This window comes from Mastomys coucha, unplaced genomic scaffold (genome assembly GCF_008632895.1).
Source record: "Mastomys coucha isolate ucsf_1 unplaced genomic scaffold, UCSF_Mcou_1 pScaffold21, whole genome shotgun sequence".
NCBI lineage: Eukaryota > Metazoa > Chordata > Mammalia > Rodentia > Muridae > Mastomys > Mastomys coucha.
In genome coordinates, this window is record NW_022196904.1 from 112,232,001 (window position 1) to 112,251,843 (window position 19,843).

Below are 19,843 nucleotides of genomic sequence, written 5' to 3' on the forward strand. Positions count from 1 at the left end.
AAATTAATGGTTATTTTAAACTGTACCATTTTCATTGTAAAACAATCAGGAGAACAACAGTGAAGTCAAATAGGTTAGGAGTTAACCTTGTCATTTTTAGTTACCATGAGAAAGAGTTTATGTAAGAACACACTTTGAATGACTAACTCATGAAACAGCCACTACTTTAACTGCCCTGTTGATAATTAAGTTGCACAGTACATCTAGCTAGTCTGGGTATTACAGCAACATTATTAACTTACCATTGTGATCCTAAGGTTCCAGTTTCATTGCTGAAGTATGCACCAAACAACGGTGGCCTGAATCCGCTCTTTGGCCCTCAACAGGTAGCCATGCTGAACCAGCTATCCCAACTAAACCAGCTTTCTCAGATCTCCCAGTTACAGGTAAGTACTTACTGTCTGCTTGGTATGTATGCAGTGAGAGTTTTGTATCAGGCACTGCAGTAAACAGAGCCAGCACAAGTACAGCCTGCATAAAGCTGACAGCAAGTCAGAAAAGATAAACCATGAACCTACATGAAGTGCAATATGCTTTGAGGAAGATACAGGAAGGAAAGAATGATTAGGAGCATCAGCCCTGTTAAAAGGGTGAGCTGGAGTGAAGGAGTGCTTCATTGATAGGGTTTAACATATACAAAGCCCTTGGATCTGTTCACAGTAGTGCAAAGTAGTGTTGTTGTGGTTTTTGTTTTTGTGTGTGTGTGTGTGTGTTTTTCCCATTTCTGGAATCTAGTAGAGACATTCCATGGAAGGATGTAACTTTGTGAGTTGGGACTTGGGTATGTGGCGTACTTCTGCCAGGTCCATTGACCATAGTCATCTTTAAACATTCTACTTAGTAACAGCTGAACAATGACAACCCTTTTCTGTCTTCTTTCAGCGATTGTTAGCGCAGCAGCAGAGGGCACAGAGTCAGAGAAGTGTGCCTTCTGCTAACCGACAGCAGCAAGACCAGCAGGTAAATCAACCCTCTCCACTTGTCAGTGAAAGAATTTTATTAAAATATAACCAGGTGTGCTTTTTAGTCTGCTCTTTGTCCAGAAGTCATGGTAGCTATAGAATTGTAGTTGGTGACTTTCCCCCTGAGCAGGAGGTGAGTTCAGAATTGAAGAATGTGTCCCTATAAAGACACACCCCCACAATTTTCCTGCATTGTTTTGTTGTTTGAAGGGTCGACCTCTTAGTGTGCAGCAGCAGATGATGCAACAGTCTCGTCAACTTGATCCAAGCCTGCTGGTGAAGCAGCAGACTCCGCCTTCTCAGCAGCCGCTCCATCAGCCAGCCATGAAGTCCTTCCTTGACAATGTCATGCCCCACACTACACCCGAGCTGCAGAAAGGGCCATCGCCAGTAAATGCTTTCAGCAACTTTCCTATAGGTGAGTTCCTGCTTGGCCACTGTACACGTGTGCCTTTGTACCTCTGTCCTTGTGCACAGCACCGGACAGAGTGCACAGCTTAGGTGCCATCTATTGGAGAGTAAGTATTTTCTTGTAGATTAAGTTCATCTTTATGCTTCAGGGGTGGTATCCCAGGGTTTCAGATGGCTCTACCTTACTGGAAAGAACACATTAAAGGACACACTCATTTTCAGACTCACACTGTAGGGTATGCAGGGGCAGGAAGATTCGTGATAGTGTTGTTTGGAAGAGAGGTGCAATGCAGGCACTGCTCTATACTGGAAAGTACTGGGAATAGGCCCATTGTGTTGTCTCTTGCCTTAGGAGAACAGGTATGAAGAGAAATTGTCTTCATTTTCTCCACTGTATAACCAGGCTTTTTATTCATTGAGGAAATTTAAGGCTTGTGTGTTTTCTCTTTCCCAGGTTCCTGATTATGTTTTGATTCTTGGTTAAGCAGACGTCCTCCATCTTTTATCCATCTCCCACCTGAACCATAGTTTCATATAGATGAGTTTTTGCTAATGAGTAGTTGGTTACTCCCCCAGTTCTGTTGAAGACCATTAGCTCTCTTAGTATACCGTGGCCTGTAAATAGTGCTTGGGGTATGTGCTTTTGCTGGTGATTCTCTGATTGGGAAGCTTCTTATTTGGTTCTTTTGGTATTACATAATAGACTCTCAGCTAGGACATAAGTCCTTGGGATGGTTAGCAGAAACAGTTTCCATGTCAGTTACAACTGTGCTAGACAGTCCAGAAGCCACTGATAATGAAGGGGAGCTGCTTCTCCTGACAGTCTGTCCCTTCTGTTTCCTTCACACAGCCATCTCTCGATAGCCTCTGAGCAAAATTTGGCCCACTGTCTTAATTTCACAAAGAGAGTTTTATTGGGTCAGAGCTATGTTTGTTTTAACATCCGTGGGTGCTTTTACATAGTAACATAGAGAAGGCTGTATATGTATAGCCCATATATTCTCCAGGCTACCTTTTGAACCTTTATACAAAATATTTGCAAATTCTTGATCTAATTCATAGGTCCAAGAGCATAAATTTGATTGTTCTTCTGCAAAAACGGAAGTTGGAATGACTTCAGAGAATTCATACTATAGGTGTAATGAGAATTTGAAGCCACTGAATTTCTAATAAATTGTGCCTTCAGATACTGGCATTTTTTCCTCTGATGTTACTGTTGGAGCTAGGAGCTGTACTTTTAAATAGCATCCTTTGGCTAGTGAGCCATCTGGAAATTCATCAGTTTGCAATCAAGGAATGACAATTGAGAGTGATCATATATTATACATGGCATTCTAGGAAAAATGGGGTGCAATGACAAACTTTAATGATCCCCTTAAAACTTTTCCTACTATTTTGGAAAGTTTTTAAACAATCCAGCTTGTGTGGAGGAGTAGTTTCCAGCTGTGACAGCACTGTCTCTTGTGGTTTGAAAACAGGGTACTATGAAGCACTAGAGTAGCTACAAGCCTGTGACCTGTGACCTTGCTGCACATTTGCAGGATTGAAAACAGTAGGAAGATGATGTTTGGTAGTGGAAGAAAAATATGCTGTTTTGTAAGATTTAAATTGTGTTTTCAAGGCTTGAACTCAAACTTGAATGTAAATATGGATATGAACAGTATTAAAGAGCCACAGTCACGACTAAGGAAGTGGACAACAGTGGACAGCATGTCTGTGAACACGTCGTTGGATCAAAACTCCAGCAAACATGGTATTACTTATAGTCTTAGACTTTTCTGGAAACAAATGTGGGGTGGGTATGAAGGAAGACTGCTCAACAGGAGTGTGCCATCACCCCCGAGTTGAGTGATTAAGACCCATATGATGTGAAGACAGAGTCAGCTCCCCAACTTGTCTTCTGACCTTCACATAGACTCCACACACACTGTAATTTCAAAAACAAAACAAGAGCTGAAGAGATGGTGCAGAAGTTAAGAACACTTACTGCTTTTCTAGAAACTTTCAAGTAGAAAACAAATTGACTTCAATTTATGCTGTGTTACAGAGACACAGGAGCAATCTGAGGATGTATTAATTTTTTTTTTAAACATCCCATTTTCTCTCTCTGTCTCTGTCTCTGTCTGTCTCTCTGTCTTTTCTGCCTCCCAAGTGCTGGGATTAAAGGCGTGCGCCACCACCGCCCGGCTCCATTTTCTCTCTTTAAATAATGGTTTTTTTTTTTTTTTTTTTTTTTTTTTTTTTTGACGATATATATTGTCATATAATGTGTGTGTGTTTGTGGGTGGGTTTTTTTTTAAAAACCACCAGCAACAACTATGGCAGCCAGCTTGTGCTGTCTCCTTGCCCTGTGACCTGTCCTTGCGTCTTACTCCATTGAAGAAAACTAACTTCCCCTCCCAGCTGCAGTGAATGCCAATAGCTTCTCATCTAGGAGTGAGGCTTTGTGTCCCTGTCCCTTCCTGGATGCTGGGATTTTGTCTGGCTTGAATTTACAAAGGTCTTGTGCATGTTCTCTATAAGTTCATATGTGCCTCTGCACTGTTGTATCTAGAAAATACCATTTCCTGACTCTTAAAGTCTTTCCATCCCTTCTTCTGAATATATTGAGCCTTGAGGAGAAGGCATCCTACAGGATTGGCTGTGCACTCAGGTGTGTCTTACTTTTGGAACATTGACCAGTCATGGGACTCTTGTGTTAATCACTAACTAAAGGTTAAGTAGTAACCTTTAAACTGATCTTTGGGGATCTGTCATTAGGAGTCAGTTTAGTTCTGTATCCATTTCCAGAATTATAGTCTCAAGTCCCCATGCCCTGAGTACACACAGGGTCTAGCTCTCTAGATCTGCTGTCCTGGTATGCACCTAGCATTAATTCCCTTCTTTATGGTCATTTAGGAGGTATCCAAGTGGTTTTATTGTCCCTATATTCTATTTTTTAACATTCTCTGAATTTAACTTGGTTTGTTCATCGTGGAATTAAATTATACAGCAATTTTTTCTTTGATTTGACTATGTAGCCCGGGATGGTTGAGCTCACAGTCTTCCTACCTTGGCTCTCCTGGTGCTAGGATTATAGGTATATACTAACGGATCTGGCATCTCACATACACACGTCATAGGTTTGATAATTTTCTTTTCAGCAGCTACTTTAATTTCTTTTAGAAATATTATATTTAGCTTGGATTATTACCTGTTTGTCTTCAAAAGTTAATGGGATTTCCCATGCCTTCGTAGGATGATTCTAGACTCCTAGAATGCACAGATGAATAAGTACTTGTGGGCACATAGTTGAACTTGTATACTATAGATGTTTCTGCACATACTTGCCCTAGAGAAGTTCTTTTGATACCAGAGGTAAATGTGGACACCCATGGTACAGTTTAAGTGCTCGTAAGATGTAGCACATAGAGTTGTGTTAGAAGTCTGAGATAGTGTTCCATAGGAATGCCTGGATGTGCTGAGTCTCAAGAGGCTGTATGAAGATACTCCACCCTAACGTCTTAAACTTAACCAACTACTCAGCTGTAGGAAGACCTGCTAAAAGAGAACAGCTTGATTAATCACCTCTGCATCTGAGCCAGAAAGGAGACAGAAGACAGAGTAGTAGATATGGAGTAAAACTTTTAGGCCATAATGAGGTAGGGCTGGAGAGACAGTGCACAAGGTTAATACCAGCTCTCCACTTGATAGAGGCCCTCAGTTTACCTTCCAGCACCAGTGTTGGACAACTGACAGTCCCAGGAAATCACTCTCTCTGCCTTCCATGAACGAACACACACACACTAAAAACAATTAGTAGAGATCGAGATCTGGCACTTGGGCAAAGGGTCTGTCTTCATCAGAATGACGTTATAAGCAGAGAGGCACAGAGAAAAGAAGCAACAGGAATCTTGGAGTCCCTGGTTCTTTCCACCCACTCTTCATGTGATGTGTCAAAATCCTTGCTTGCTGTCTGTCAGAGAGCAGAGTGCTCCTTTTCTCTTGCATCTTCATATAATGTATAGGACAGGTTGGCATCCATTTTCTTGATGAGAAGCTTTGCTGTAGAACTGGCTGTGATGGTGTAGCTTGCTCACATTTATTTCACTATCATATTGTTCTTTGTAGGTGCTATTTCAAGTGGTTTTAGGCTGGAAGAGTCTCCATTTGTTCCCTATGACTTTATGAATAGCAGTACTTCACCAGCCAGTCCTCCAGGTTCAATAGGAGATGGCTGGCCACGTGCCAAATCGCCTAACGGCTCTAGCAGTGTTAACTGGCCACCAGGTAAGATGCTTACAGCCTCTCTGTGTCTGGTCTCAGCCGTGGCTTAACTGGGTTCTGTGATCAGAAGCGCTGATTGATGCAGAGGAGAGTCGAGCTTGAATTTGGGTCATTGACTGCATGCTCCAGTTTTCTGCTCCAAGCAGTGATGGTGGATGAATCTACCAACTGGTGTGAGAAGTCTCTTGAAAACCTCTAGTCAGTGTTTCTTCTCTGACTGTGCCAAAGACTCATTTGACAGGGCGATTACCAGAGGTGCATCTCTGCCCGGCTTGAGTTGCATTGCTGAAAAGATATAAACTCAGAGAAATGATTTCAGTTGTATAAATAAGCAAGTTAGTAACTGATTAGGGGTGTGTAACCAGCCTGCTACCAGCCTGGCCTTTTAGGGTGTTATCACACAGAATTTAGAAATGAATTTGTGGATATTTAATTTGGATTTTAAAGCTAATTTTGAATTTCTATTTGCAGAATTTCGCCCTGGTGAACCATGGAAAGGTTATCCAAACATTGACCCTGAAACTGACCCTTACGTCACTCCTGGCAGTGTCATAAACAGTCTTTCAATTAATACTGTGCGGGAAGTTGACCACCTCAGGGACAGGAACAGTGGTACGTGGGGCATGAGTTGGTGTCAGAATGCTGTGCAACAGCATGGGATGATAACAGGTCGGGTGGCTCAGGAGTCTTTAGTCTTGGCCTAGGCCTGACCATCACCTGGCACCAGTCCTACAGTCCACTCTGCACCCCATTCACATACACTGACCCTCCACTCAAAACTTTTGCTCTTAGCTCTTTTTTTTAATATAAAAATCTAATCTTTTGACTTTCAGAACATTCTTCCCACAAAGAAACAGTTTCTGTAAGCAACTAATTCTTCTTAACTCCCTTTAAGCCTGGCCTTGTGCCTCACTATCTTCTGTTGAATTGGCTTTCATGACCTCTACACAGCTATTTGGTAGATTCTGCCATTTCAGAATGACAGGATTCTTCATTTAGCACTATGATATGACAAATATGTGCTGCCTTAATAAACCATGTAACAGTAAAGACTGTTAGCTCTTTTACATTCTTTGTAAATTACTAAAAGGAATAGAAAGGAGAATATATTTTACAAAAAAAAATTCAATTATTTTAGTATTTCAGTAACTTTTTATTAATCTTTCTTCTAGGACAAAACAATGGACAGAATATTCACATATGCCTATAGTGAAAAACAGCCCCATGGTAGTCATAAGGTTATTTCACCTGATGGCCCTTTAGAAAATACATGTTTCACAGTTATAACCTTGAGATCCTGGGCAGGCATACTGTTTGTCCTGAGGAAAGCCCATCAACATTCCAAGTATAAATGAACTGTATAACTGGCAGTGGCTGACATTTAACAAAAGGAGCAATACCAAAAGTTTTTAGTGGAAGGGTCAGTGGAGCACAGAATGGACTGTAGGGACTGTCCTGGTGCCTAAGTGATGGTTGGGTCTAGGCCAAAACTAAAGAGAATATGTCAACTGCAGAGCCCAAATATGGAGAAGGCTGAAGGCCTGGCTCTTGGGTATTGCCTGTGACAAGCTGCCTTGGTGACCTGCCTTGCCAGTACAGAGTCAAGAGCTAGGAATAGCAATAACAGCCTCTAAAGTGCCCAGTGGTGGAAGGAGCCTGACTCATCTAGCCACTGCACACTCTTGGGGAACAAGAAGGAAATGCCTATTCTGAGCCAGAGCAGAAACAGTCAGCCAGAAGGAAGCTGCTGTCTTGGACCCCATCTTTAATTCAGATGCTCTCAACTCCTATCTTGGGGCATGTTGTAACTCTGCAACTTCCCAAGCACCCTGCCCTGCTCTGCTAATTGACTCTCTTCTATAGGGTCATCCTCATCCTTGAACACCACGCTGCCTTCAACTAGTGCCTGGTCATCCATTCGTGCCTCCAACTACAATGTTCCCCTCAGCAGTACAGCACAAAGCACTTCAGGTGGGCCCTCTCAGAAACTGCCTACCTGTGGTTTTTCCTCTGCTGGCTTCTCAGGTTGTTGGGGAGGGTTTGTGATCCTATTGAAGTATTGCAAACATAATTTCTCCCCTTTGAAAAGCAGTCTACATCTACCACACAGCTCTCTGCCATCTAAGCCACCCCAGCTCTGTGATAAAGCACCATTTAATCCATTTAAAGCCTCCTGAAAGCCATTTGTATTATTTATTTTCAATCCTTCACAGACTGATAATTGTATATAATGTGGGAAGTGGGAATTTGGAGGTACTGTATGAATGATGTGCCTCTGCAGTGAGCTAGATGGCTACAGCCCTGGGTTTTCAGTGTGTGTCTGCTGTGGCCAGCCTTCTTGCGGCCATACTTGAGGAGCCTTGGCCTAATGGCCATGTACTTTGTAATAACTCAGGTCTTACTGCTCAAGAGCTGCTGAAGAGCTTCCAACTCCTTCCTTTTCCCTTCTTTTTGCATGTATTTGACATAGTTGCCTCTCTCCCAGTGAACATTTGCCATACCACCTTGCTAACTTGGAGAAACTGATACAGCCTTTCTTCTATGAGGAAATGATGAACTTAAAATGTATCTATGGCCTGGTCTCTCTTTTGAGTGGACCAATTGACTAGAAGTTCACGTGTGTATCTTATAGTCTGTGTTGTCAGAGAGCAATTCTCTGCTTTCACAGTCTCAAGACAGTAACAGGCGAGGGCCCAGGTCCTGAAGGAGGATTGCCAGCTTTGGGCCATTTGTTTGTCTCCTGTGCCTTTATCTGGATTTAGGGTTTTTGATAGTTTTTGTATATTTGATTCACTTTTCATGGGACAGTGAATATTACTGTATGAACTTTCTCTTTCTAACATTATCCCACCTTCTTCAATTTTTCTTAATTTTCTTTTTCCCCCTTCTCCTTTGAGTAGCCAGAAATAGTGATTCCAAATTGACGTGGTCTCCTGGTTCAGTTACCAACACCTCTCTGGCTCATGAGCTGTGGAAAGTCCCTTTGCCACCTAAAAACATCACTGCTCCGTCCCGCCCACCTCCGGGGCTGACTGGTCAGAAGCCACCCTTGTCTGCGTGGGATAATTCTCCTCTTCGTGTAGGTGGAGGATGGGGAAATTCTGACGCCAGATATACCCCAGGTAGGACACAGTAGCTATGCTGCTTGATTGTAGGCTGTTTGAGTACTGGTTAGTTCCGGCTCTCCAATTTAACATGGACCAACACAATCAGCTACGGGATCACACTCTAAAGTTTTTTTTTTTCTTTTGGTTTTTTGAGAGGGTTTCTCTGTGTAGTCCTGGCTGTTTTGGAACTCACTCTAGACCAGGCTGGCCTTGAACTCAGAAATCCGCCTGCCTCTGCCTCCCAAGTGCTGGGATTAAAGGCATGCACCACCATGCCTGGCTGGGATCACACTCTAAAAACAGAGTGAGCTTGAACAGAATTGTAGTTCATCACTACCTTTTACAATTTTCTTATCTTTAGGAGTCTTGACTAATTTCCTTAAGAATGTTTAGCCAAACCTGTGTGGTGGTACATGCCTGTAATCCTAGCCCAGGGGTAGTGAGGGCAGAAACAGTAAGTATAAGGACATTGGTGTCATCTGTACATAAGACCCTAGAGACCCTGTCTAAATAAGGAAGAATGCTTACCGAAAACAATGCTAGTGGGGTGGTGATCTCTTCTCAAAAACTCCTTGGAATGCTTGCTTTTGTTTGTTTGTTTGTTGTCTGTTTGTTTTTGTCCTTTTGCTGTTTGCTTGTTTGGTTTGGTTTTGGAGAAAGGGTTTCTCTGTAGCTATGATGGGTCCTAGAACTCTATCTGTAGACCAGAATGGCATGAAACTCACTGAGATCCACCTGACTCTGCCTCCCAAGTGCTGGGATTAAAGATGTGCACTCCCTCAGTCCCAAGGGAATGCATCTTAAAAAGACTTTTGGTTTCCTAACTCACAGCTGGCTTGCAGAACAAGACTGGTACATAGAAAATTAAGCTGGAAAGATAATATGGAGATTGGGCTTGTTTGGTAATAGCTTGGCCTATCCCAAGAATGACCATGAAGCTTACTGTTTAAGCAGATATTTGAGAGTGGAAGTGGGTGCTATTGAACCTTAAGGTCAAGCAGACATAGACCTATAGTGACACACTGTGAAATACCTGTTAAGGTGTCATGGGGGCAGTTGCATCCTAATTGTGTTTAAACGTTACTTTCTAGAAGGAAAGGGATTGCCTTGGGGTCATGTAGGAAAGACTCACTTGGAAACCTAAACAAAATCAAAAGATGTCTGAGTGATGCCAGACAGTTTGGTGCCATTAAAGGTTCTTGTCTTAGGGACATGTGCAGAAAGGCTTACCTGAGGCCTGCCCTTAGGGGCACTGCTTGGAAGTAGTTTACCCTAAATGAAAAAATGCTATGGAACAGAGGCACCTGAAGGTAGGGGTCAGCACCTGCTCTATGCCAGAGTAAGCTGATGTCACAGGTCTTTGGTTACACAAGGAGAAAGTAGGCAAAGAGAAAGGAGCCCAGATTCCTGATGACTGAAATTAACTGTCATTTGATTGGCTGTGGTCTTAAACAGTCATTCAAGCAAAGCTGTAGAATACTGACTGCTTTCTCTTTGTTCAGGCTCCAGTTGGGGTGAGAGCAGCTCAGGGAGAATAACCAATTGGCTTGTTCTGAAGAACCTCACACCTCAGGTAAGGAGGGGCCTGCTCAGTGCACACAGTGGGCTGGGAAGTACTTAGTGTTCCAAACAGGCCTGCCATTGGTCATCAAGGCTAGGCAGAGGGTGACACTCCGCTACCTCTAATCTGATCCAGTGGTTCTCATGCTGTTATATTTAGGGCAGCACAGTAATGCAGATACTTATGTCTCACCCAATACTGAGTGGTGCTGGGCTTTGCAGGTGTGGCTTTATGGGGTTATATTGCCCCTCCAGAAACCTTGGCCTACTCTTTCCTATCTGAGCATTTTCTTAACCCCTGGGCTACTCTCCCACTCTTAGGGAGCAGTGTCTTGAGGTTCTGTCATGGAGTAGGTGGGGAAAAGGCATGAAGTCATGCCTGGGGTGATGACTCATCGCCTAGCTCTAGGCCCACTGTACACATAAGGAAGGGGCACTGAACCTGGGACATTCAACGCTGGGTACCTTCCAATGGCTCTTAGAATGGAGCCCCTAACGGCAGCCTGCTCTGTCTAGATTGATGGCTCAACTCTGCGCACCCTGTGCATGCAGCATGGCCCACTGATTACATTCCATCTGAACCTCCCACATGGAAATGCTCTGGTCCGTTACAGTTCAAAAGAAGAGGTAGTGAAGGCACAAAAGTCTCTGCACATGTAAGTTGCCCCAAGACCCCAGGTGGGGAGGGTCTGGGGGAGCTGTGAGTAAAAGCCCAATGCAAGACCCCTGTGTAGACCTGGTTAGTGTGGACCAGGAGAGACCTAGGCGGGGATAACTTGAGCCTAGGAATTGCAGGCTACTTCAGGAAATAGAACATGACCTTAGATTCTGGAGAAGCCCTTGCGTTGCTTGTGGAAGGCAGACCTGGTCTAGATACCCCAGGACCCCTTCTGGGACCCTCACTCTGGGCATGGATGAGGCCAGGCTCCTTCTGCACTTCCTTGGTTTTCAACTAAGCAGGTCCCACTGCTAGTTGAGCTTGTGAAGCCGTGCAGCTAGAAGACTTCATGTTGTGCCCTCTCCTCTAGGTGTGTGCTGGGGAACACTACTATTCTCGCTGAGTTTGCCAGTGAAGAGGAGATCAGTCGCTTCTTTGCACAAAGTCAGTCTCTGACCCCTTCTCCTGGCTGGCAGTCTCTTGGGTCCAGCCAGAGCCGGCTGGGCTCCCTCGACTGTTCCCACTCATTCTCCAGCCGGACTGATCTCAATCACTGGAATGGTGCTGGGCTGTCGGGAACTAACTGTGGAGACCTTCACGGCACTTCCCTCTGGGGGACCCCACATTATTCCACAAGCCTGTGGGGTCCCCCAAGCAGCAGCGACCCCCGGGGAATTAGCAGCCCATCCCCCATTAATGCTTTTCTTTCTGTTGACCACCTGGGTGGGGGTGGAGAGTCCATGTAATTGCATAGGTATAGACGTAAACTGTGACCTCAAGAAGAGAAGGAAAGGAGCACTAAGTTGGGCTCGCCGCCTGCAGCCAGGGCCACCTGTGGGAACAGCTGTTTTCTGCACATTTTCCACTTTGTTTTCCCCAAAACATATCAGTTTGAATACTTGAATCATGCAGGCCAATATTATAATGTGAAAGGGTATCTATCTATTTACACTCCCAAATAGCGCCATACAGCTACCGTGTGGAATGAGCTCACTTGTGTATTCATCATGTTTAGCCTTCGGATTCCTTCTTTCCTTCATTTCCATCCCTCATCCCCACCTTTTATTTTTATTTGTATTTTTTTTTGCAAAACCGTTTTTGGGCTGATGTATGAGCTTTTACCTTTGCACTGAGTGATGTTCTCTCCGTCTAATCGGCAATATGGGGGGGGCAGCTGTTCCAGTGTAAATGTTTACTCAAGGATGTTCTTAAAGGCGTGCGCTCTCTACTATGCCTCATGTTGCCTACCTTAGTGTGGTATCGTGGAGTTTAAAAGATCAAGTTAAGATACTGACGTAGGATTCTTAATGAAAGTATTGCACCAGTTTTTTCATGTTGTAAAACTAAAGAATTTCGCTCTACAGTTTGAGAAACTGTGGCCACCGCTGTGACCTGCAGCCCGCCTGCTGCCCAGGACGGGCCCTGCACTTTGAACAGGCTTTCCATGTTGTTTTGAAGGTTCCCATGGTGAACCTTCTTGTTTACAGATTTTTTGTTTGTTTTTTGAGAAAAAAAAATGTTTACTCTTCCATCATTTAAAAAAAAATTAAAAGACAAAAAAAAAAAAAAGAGGAGGGTGGTTTAAAAGACGCTTTCTATCTCTGGGAAAAAGAGCAGCATTTGGCCATGTTCTTCTGTTTTCTATTCCTGTCCTAAATCAAAGAGCATGGTTCTCAGGAAACCAGTTCCCCGGTCAAAAAAATCTTGTAGTTTCTTATAGGAAAGAAGAAAACCCAACTTTTAGCACTGATACTACGTATTGCTCTGTTCAAGATTTTCTCTGCCAAAAAAAGAAAAAGAAAAAAAAAAAAGAAAAGCCCGCGCTTCGGCTGGAGTTGCCGTCTGCTCTCAGACGCTGTCCTTTAGTAGTGTGATGATGACGGTTTGCTAATCGCTAGGTGACTTTTGTAATCCCATCAGTGGCTCTCACGTCTCTGCTCTCTTGTGACTGTGTTCATGTTTAACTGTTGTACCTTAAAGCCGAGATCAGTAACTATGCATACTGTAACCAAGACATTGGGCTTACAGAGTTGTTTGTTGTATAAAAAAATTTAAATGTTGTTGCAAACTAACGAGTTACACCATTTTAAATTTCTTTCCTCCCTAGCCCCTGTTGTTTTGCCCACAAATGGTATTATAATGCTTGCTTAGCCAAAGCAGACTAAGCAAGGGTAAACTTTTAACAGTAAAGAATATGCCATCATTTCATTGCCTTGATTCTAACTGTTTGTGTCCTAAGATGCAAAAGAGGTCAGTGGCTTTTAACTGTTTACAAATAGGATGTGATTGTAAATGTACAGTTTGGTTGTGTTTGAATTATGAAATCTTCAGATAATAAACCATGACTTTTTGGCTGCTCAACATTAATTGTCTCTTTTTTGTGGATTTATTTGTAGGCTATTTTATAATGAAAGTTACAAAGTTGCTGCATGTGAGAGTTCTTCTCATAGAGCGGCAAATTAAAAATCTAAGCAAATATTTGAACGTTTTACCTGAACTTCTCCACAATCACCCTGAGATAATGTGAGAACAGTGGAAACTGTAGCTTGCTCCCTCCTCCCCTGAGCATCTTTGGGAGCTTTTTGCTCAAAGCTCTTCTCTGGCTTCACCTTCCCCACCATCTGTGCCCACCTCAAGCCTCAGCGGGACCATTCGGACATGAAGCTTACTGACTTGACAGCATCCTAGCGTTAACCTCTCATACCTCACACAGTGGGGATGCCACCACCTGGACTGGCCTCTCTTTCCCCGTGCCCTTTGCCCCTCCTCACTGCAGGAGCTCTGGGCGCAGAACCTGTATGACTTCAAATCACGCTCCACTTGCCAGGTGTAAGCTAATGTTGGACACCGTGACCTAAGCAAATGTTTAATGCATTCGGTGTGTGTTGACGTCCATACTGGTTTTTCCAAAACCAAAGGTAGCTTTGAAAAACCATGTGTGGAGATGTTTGGAACGTTAAGCTGAGTGACCGTTTGAGGCTTTGAGTAGTATATAACTAACTGACTTCATGACTTCGTTAATTGTATTGTTAAAAGTGTTTGGGAGTTTTTTGCGCTTGTTATGTGGAAATAAAGTGTTTGATTTAAAAAATATATTTTAAGTGGTTTTGGTACTTGCCTTATTAATAACTGCTATTTTCTTATCCCTATTGAGTCTCCAAATCCCAGTTATTGGTACCTCATTCTTAGCCGTCCCTTTCCACAGGCCTGTGTCTGACAGACCTCCAACTGCTCCGGGCCTTTGGGAGGCAGCCTGAACTGATGCAGTGGCTCAGGCCTAGTGCAGTGTGCTCCTGCTTCCACTTCAGCTGGGTTCTCACTTCTGCCATGAGCTGCCCTGCAGTCTTTCTTCCCTCCATAGCAGACCTTCCTGAACCTGTCTTGTCCTCAGACACGGCCGCTCAGCAGTGTTTGATGATCCCCAGATCTAGGTGTTACAGAGGGTGATTCTTAGAGCTAGAACTCCAGTAAACCCAAGAGCCCCTGATGTGACTAGAGTTTGGGCCAAAATGGGCTCTGCATAGCATTTGCATGAAACAGATTCATTGAGCTGTGTGCCTCAACCCCCAACTCCCCAAATCTCTCCAGTTAGAGGAAGAAGAGTGTGAGCCACTTTCTGGCTCCATTCCTCCAGCTGTGTTCTTGGGGGGAGGGGTATGTGTCCCAGCTCCACAGACAGTTATTAAGCTTTTATTTTTTATTTATTTTTTTTTTTTTTTGGTTTTTCGAGACAGGGTTTCTCTGTGTTGCCCTGGCTGTCCTGGAACTCACTCTGTAGACCAGGCTGGCCTCGAACTCAGAAATCCGCCTGCCTCTGCCTCCCAAGTGCTGGGATTAAAGGCGTGCGCCACCACCGCCTGGCAAGCTTTTATTTTTAAGATTGGTTTATTTTATGTGAGTACACTGTTGCTTTCTTAAGACACACCAGAAGAGGGCATCAGATCCCATTACATGGTTGGGAGCCACGTGGTTGCTAGAAATTGAACTTAGGACCTCTGGAAGAGCAGCCAGTACCCTGGCTTTTATTTTCTTATGTCTATGCATAGTGCGCACATCCGTGCCAGAGGAAGACATTGGGTGTGCTCACTGCTCTCCACCTTATACTCAAATACACTGTTCCCCTGGACAGTCTCTGCCAGAACCCATAGGCCTCACTTAAAGAAGCTGAGCATAGGCCAGGTGGTGGTGGTGGCTGCAGCGGCGGCGCACGCCTTTAATCCCAGCACTTGGGAGGCAGAGGTAGGCGGATTTCTGAGTTCGAGGCCAGCCTGGTCTACAGTGAGTTCCAGGACAGCCAGGGCTACACAGAGAAATCCTGTCTTGAAAAACCAAAAAAAAAAGAAGAAGCTGACCATAGCTTATAGTGGTACATCCTTAATCCCAGTGCCTGGAGGCAGAGGCAGGTGGACCTCTGAGTTTAGGCCACTTTGTTCTACAGAGCAAGATCCAGGACAGCCAGGGTTACACAGAGAAACCCTGTCAAAAAGACGGGATGGGGGTGGTAGAAAATTCTTGCCAGATTGCAGGGTAGGAGTTGTAGCTGTCTAGGGCTGATAACCTTGAGCTTGCAGCCCTGCCCAAGCCCAGGATATCTTGTTCTGCCGATCCACAGGCAGGAAGGCCATGTGAAGTAAGGGAGAACTTTACTTAGAACCTTATCAAGATGACCTCTGGACCAATGAGCATGCAATGTGTGGGCCTCTGGGTTGTTTCCAGACATCTTTTTTATTGGGGGAGGACGTGTTAAAATTTAACATTTTGTGTGTATGGGTATTTTGCCTGTGTATTTGTGTGCCATGCCTGTGGAGGCTAGGAGAGAGTGTTGGATCCCCTGGAACGGGAGTTCCATGTGATTATGAACCTCCGTGTGTGTGTTGGGGATTGAACCCAGACCCTCTGCAAGAACACTCAGTGCTCTTAGCTGTTGAGCTAGGGCTCCAGTCCCAGTCACCTAGGTTTTAAAGAGTTTGGTTGTTGAAAAGCAAGCAAACAAAAACCTAACTTCTTTGCAAAAGAAAGCTGGCATCTTTCCCTTATACAGAAAAATCCTGGAGAGAAAGGTACATCCCCTTTTAAAGGTTGAGCCCTGAGCAGATACCCGGATAGCATTGCAGCAGTCACACATGGACAAAAACATCTGAGAGAGAGGTGATGTGGAGGGGGCCTCAGGAATGCTCAGATGGGAGCCAAGGGAACAAGAGAGCTGGCTGCAGCAGGACAGGTAAGGACGCAGGAGCCATACTTCTCAGTCCTGCCTCCCTAGGAGGATCGCCTGTGCACTGGTCTGAACCTCAGTCCATAGGGCCCAAGGTTGCAGGGCCTTAATACTGCTACAGCAAGTGTGGACCACCACCTGCGTTCCATCTTTTCACCTGGCGCTTCCTGCAAGGTGTAGCCCCAGCCCAGCCCTTATTTCTCACATTACTGGCATGCTATGAGCAGCTGGATTGTTGGCTCCATAACAGATCCTGGTGGTAACAGGATGCTTGGTGTCTTGACTGCTTTAGTCAATAATGCAGTGTACACCAATAATTTGGTCACATCAACTGGCATGCACACACACACACACACACACACACACCTGTGACCATCTGGCTGCAGGCACTGGACTCTAGATGCAACTTCAAGTTGTGACATTGTACAGTAATAGCTGTGACTGTCAAGGAAAACTTGGAAATCCATGAGTTTCTCTTTATTTCTTACAGTTGCATATGGATTGACAGATAAAAAGAAAGTTTCCGTTAAAAACTGTAACCTGGGGGATGAGGAGATGGCTTAGGGACCAAACTGCTTGTATAAATTTGAAGACTGGAGTTCAGTTCCCCCAGGACTCACTAAGAAGTGAGTCGGTCCATATGCTCCAGTCATCCCAGCACTGAGTGGCACAAATGGGATCCTGGGGACTTGTCTAGTCAGCCAGTCTAGCAGAATTAGAAAGCTCGGGCTCAGAGCAAGTCCCTGTCTCAAGAAGTAGGGTGAAGAAGGGGCTGGCAAACTGGCTCATGGGGGTGGAGGAACTTGCTTCAAAAACTGACGGCCTGAGTTGTTCAGTCTTTGGAGGTCACAAAAGGTAGAAGGAGGTAGCCAGGCCACAAAGTAGTCCCCTAATCTCTACTCAGTACTCAAGTACTCCACTCCTAACACACACACACACACACACACACACACACACACACACACACACACACACAGCCACAGAGTAATAGATAAAAGAGGTAAGGTAGATAGTGACAGGGAGACACCAACAATTGCCCTGGCTCTACAGACCCCTACTCATATGCACACCTATATGCACTCATGCACACACTCATGCACACACCCATACACCACACACTCATATGCACACACAACACTCATATACCACACACTCATATGCACACACTCATATACACACTCATGTGCACACTCACACACACTCATACACCACCCCAGCAGGGATGCAGTTGAGAAGTAGATCACTTGCCTAGCATGCTCAAAGCGCTAGAAAAAATAAAAATATTTTTCTTCCTTTTAAATGTACGTGTATGTGTGTTTTGCCTGAGTGTATGTATGTGCTCCAAATGCAAGCGGTGCCCAAGGAAGCCAGAAGAGTCAAGTCTCATAGGGCTAGAGTTACAGGTGGTAGTGAGCTGCCATGTGGGTCCTCTGGAAGAACAGCCAGTGCTCTCAACCACTGATCTGATCTATCTCTTCAGCCCCCAAATAAATATTCTTAAATGTGAGTCTTGATTTTGAGGTGAACCAAATTTTAGAAATCTCCTAAGTAGGGCTGAAGTGATGGCTCAGCGGTTAAGAGCACTAACTGATCTTTCAGAGGACCCACATTCAATTCCTTTACATGGCAGCTCTTATTGTTTGTAACTACAGTCCCAGGGGAACCTACACCCTCTTCTGGCTTTCCAAGGGCACCAGGCAAGCACACAGTGCTCATATATACATGCAGACAGTTACACCCATAAATAGCAGTAAATCTTTAAAAATAGGTAAAAAGCTTGCTCCTAGGTGAAACCATGAGTGTCCAAGGGTGAGGGGGGCAGACCAGGGCCCAGCTTTTACACTTGCTAGCTCCTGACCTCAGAAGCTGCCTCTGGTTCCTGGTTAAGGAGGCTGTGGAATTGGAGCTACCTAGGGTGACAGTCTCAGCAGGCCACTTGCACCGCCCAGTGCCGGCTCTTGGGTAGCATCCAGCCCACCTGTTTTCCACGTCAGCATCCCATCACATCCACCTCCACGACATCCTCTCCACCTCAGCATCTCTCTGTTTCTGCATAACATTCAGCTGCTTACATTTTCATAAACAGACAATTTTCCTCCAGTAAGTTGCCAGAACTAAGAACAGACAGAGGCAGCTTCAGACCGAGTCTTGCTCACGGGCAACAGGGCCACCACCGCAGTCAAAATGAAATCTGACGTTCCTTTGCTCAATCCAGTCACTGCTATGATTACAACCTTCCAATGACTTTCTTCAGCAACTGGGGAGCACCAATCTCTACACCCCAGTTCAGGAGCCAGGATGGCAAGGTTGTCTCCTGGTATCTGAGCAACCTTTCTCCTACGTCAGGACATCTGCTCTTGCCTATACCGCTTTAATCCCAGATGCGTGGCTTGTTGCCTCCTGACTCCACTGCAGGTGCTACTCTAGCGAACCCTTTCTAAGTGCAGTGCCTCTCTCAACTAGTGCAAATTTGTCCCCATCGATATTGGAACAATGCGGCCACATCTGTAGATCCTGTTAATGGAGAGAGCCGTGAGCTCCATTCCCTACCAACAAAGAGAACGTGAATGCTATTAAACTGAGCATGCACCTGGCACTCGGCAGCCTACAAGACGGCCCAGTATGCACAGCAACACCAGTCCAGCCCTCACCAGCTGTCTGCACCCTCAGTGCCTCGCTGTCTCTGATAAATCCAGTGCAACCCTGCCGAGGCCAGTATGCCATCTATATGCTCCAAACGCAATGAGAATGACTCAGTGGGACTTCCAGCTATCAAGCCTTCCAGAAATGACCAGATCTTACCGTGCCCTGGAGGTCTTGTGTGATCTGCTTCTGTAGTGGACCTCTGAATGCTTGTCCCTGTTCATGCACTCAGGGCTTCTCTCCCTTTCTTCTTTTCTCTACTTGGCTTCAGGTTTCCTGGTGTGGTGCCTGGCAACTTTCCTGGTCCCAACACAGCTACCTGTGTGAGAGTCTAGGAGGAGCTATGGGCCAGCTAGCTATACTCTCAAGGTAACCTACACATTCCAGAGAGGACCCCACACCCCAGAGAGAGGAGACAGGAGAAAGAAGGGATATGGTCAAGGACTCCCCCAAACCCCTTTTTGTACTTTTGAGATAGGTTCTTACTGTATAGCCCAGGCTAACTTCAAACACACAATCCTCTGGCTTCAGCTTCTTGGGTGCTGGGGTTAGAGGAATTCACTGCCCTGGGTGCAGTCTGGTGACTACGCTTAATGCACTGGGTGTAAAAAGATGGGCATCTGCTGGGGCGGCCTGGCTCTGTCTTCCCACTCATTACAATTGACATGCTTGAAACTTGCTGCTCACTCTCATACGTTAATGGTACTTGGAGCCTTTGGAAGGTGAAAAAAAAAATCAACCCCTAACGTCCATGCCCTAATGGATTAATGGGTATGGAATGTGGCTGTGTGATAAATGTAAGCTCTCTCCAGAAAGCTTGCTCTGGCTCCGCGTTAAGACACAGCAAGAAGACCCTTGCCAGAGGCCAAATACAAGCCAGCATCATGTTCTTGGGATTCCCAGCCTCCAGAACTGTGAGCTAAATAACCCTCTGTTTGTTTTTTTTATATATATATATAAGTTATACAGCTTCAGATATTTTGTGTCAGCAACAGAAAGAAGACTGAGACGGCAGACAAGC

At 44.9% G+C, this 19,843-nt stretch overlaps 1 protein-coding gene across 5 annotated transcripts in view; it reads left to right on the forward strand.

Moving 5' to 3' along the window:
- Positions 1 to 14,057, forward strand: part of Tnrc6a (trinucleotide repeat containing adaptor 6A) — a 160,707-nt gene extending 146,650 nt beyond the window's left edge. For 4 of the 5 annotated variants that reach the window (XM_031388187.1, XM_031388188.1, XM_031388191.1 and 1 more), the window contains 11 exons: positions 258 to 386; positions 883 to 960; positions 1,173 to 1,380; positions 2,995 to 3,126; positions 5,484 to 5,642; positions 6,111 to 6,251; positions 7,503 to 7,610; positions 8,540 to 8,761; positions 10,249 to 10,319; positions 10,823 to 10,962; positions 11,335 to 14,057. In XM_031388187.1, coding sequence (XP_031244047.1) covers positions 258 to 386; positions 883 to 960; positions 1,173 to 1,380; positions 2,995 to 3,126; positions 5,484 to 5,642; positions 6,111 to 6,251; positions 7,503 to 7,610; positions 8,540 to 8,761; positions 10,249 to 10,319; positions 10,823 to 10,962; positions 11,335 to 11,710 — 1,764 coding nt within the window. In that variant the 3' untranslated portion in view covers positions 11,711 to 14,057. The remainder of the gene's footprint in view (positions 1 to 257; positions 387 to 882; positions 961 to 1,172; positions 1,381 to 2,994; positions 3,127 to 5,483; positions 5,643 to 6,110; positions 6,252 to 7,502; positions 7,611 to 8,539; positions 8,762 to 10,248; positions 10,320 to 10,822; positions 10,963 to 11,334) is intronic. The other variant, XM_031388189.1, reaches the window with a different exon arrangement.
- The last annotated feature ends 5,786 nt before the right edge of the window (positions 14,058 to 19,843 follow it).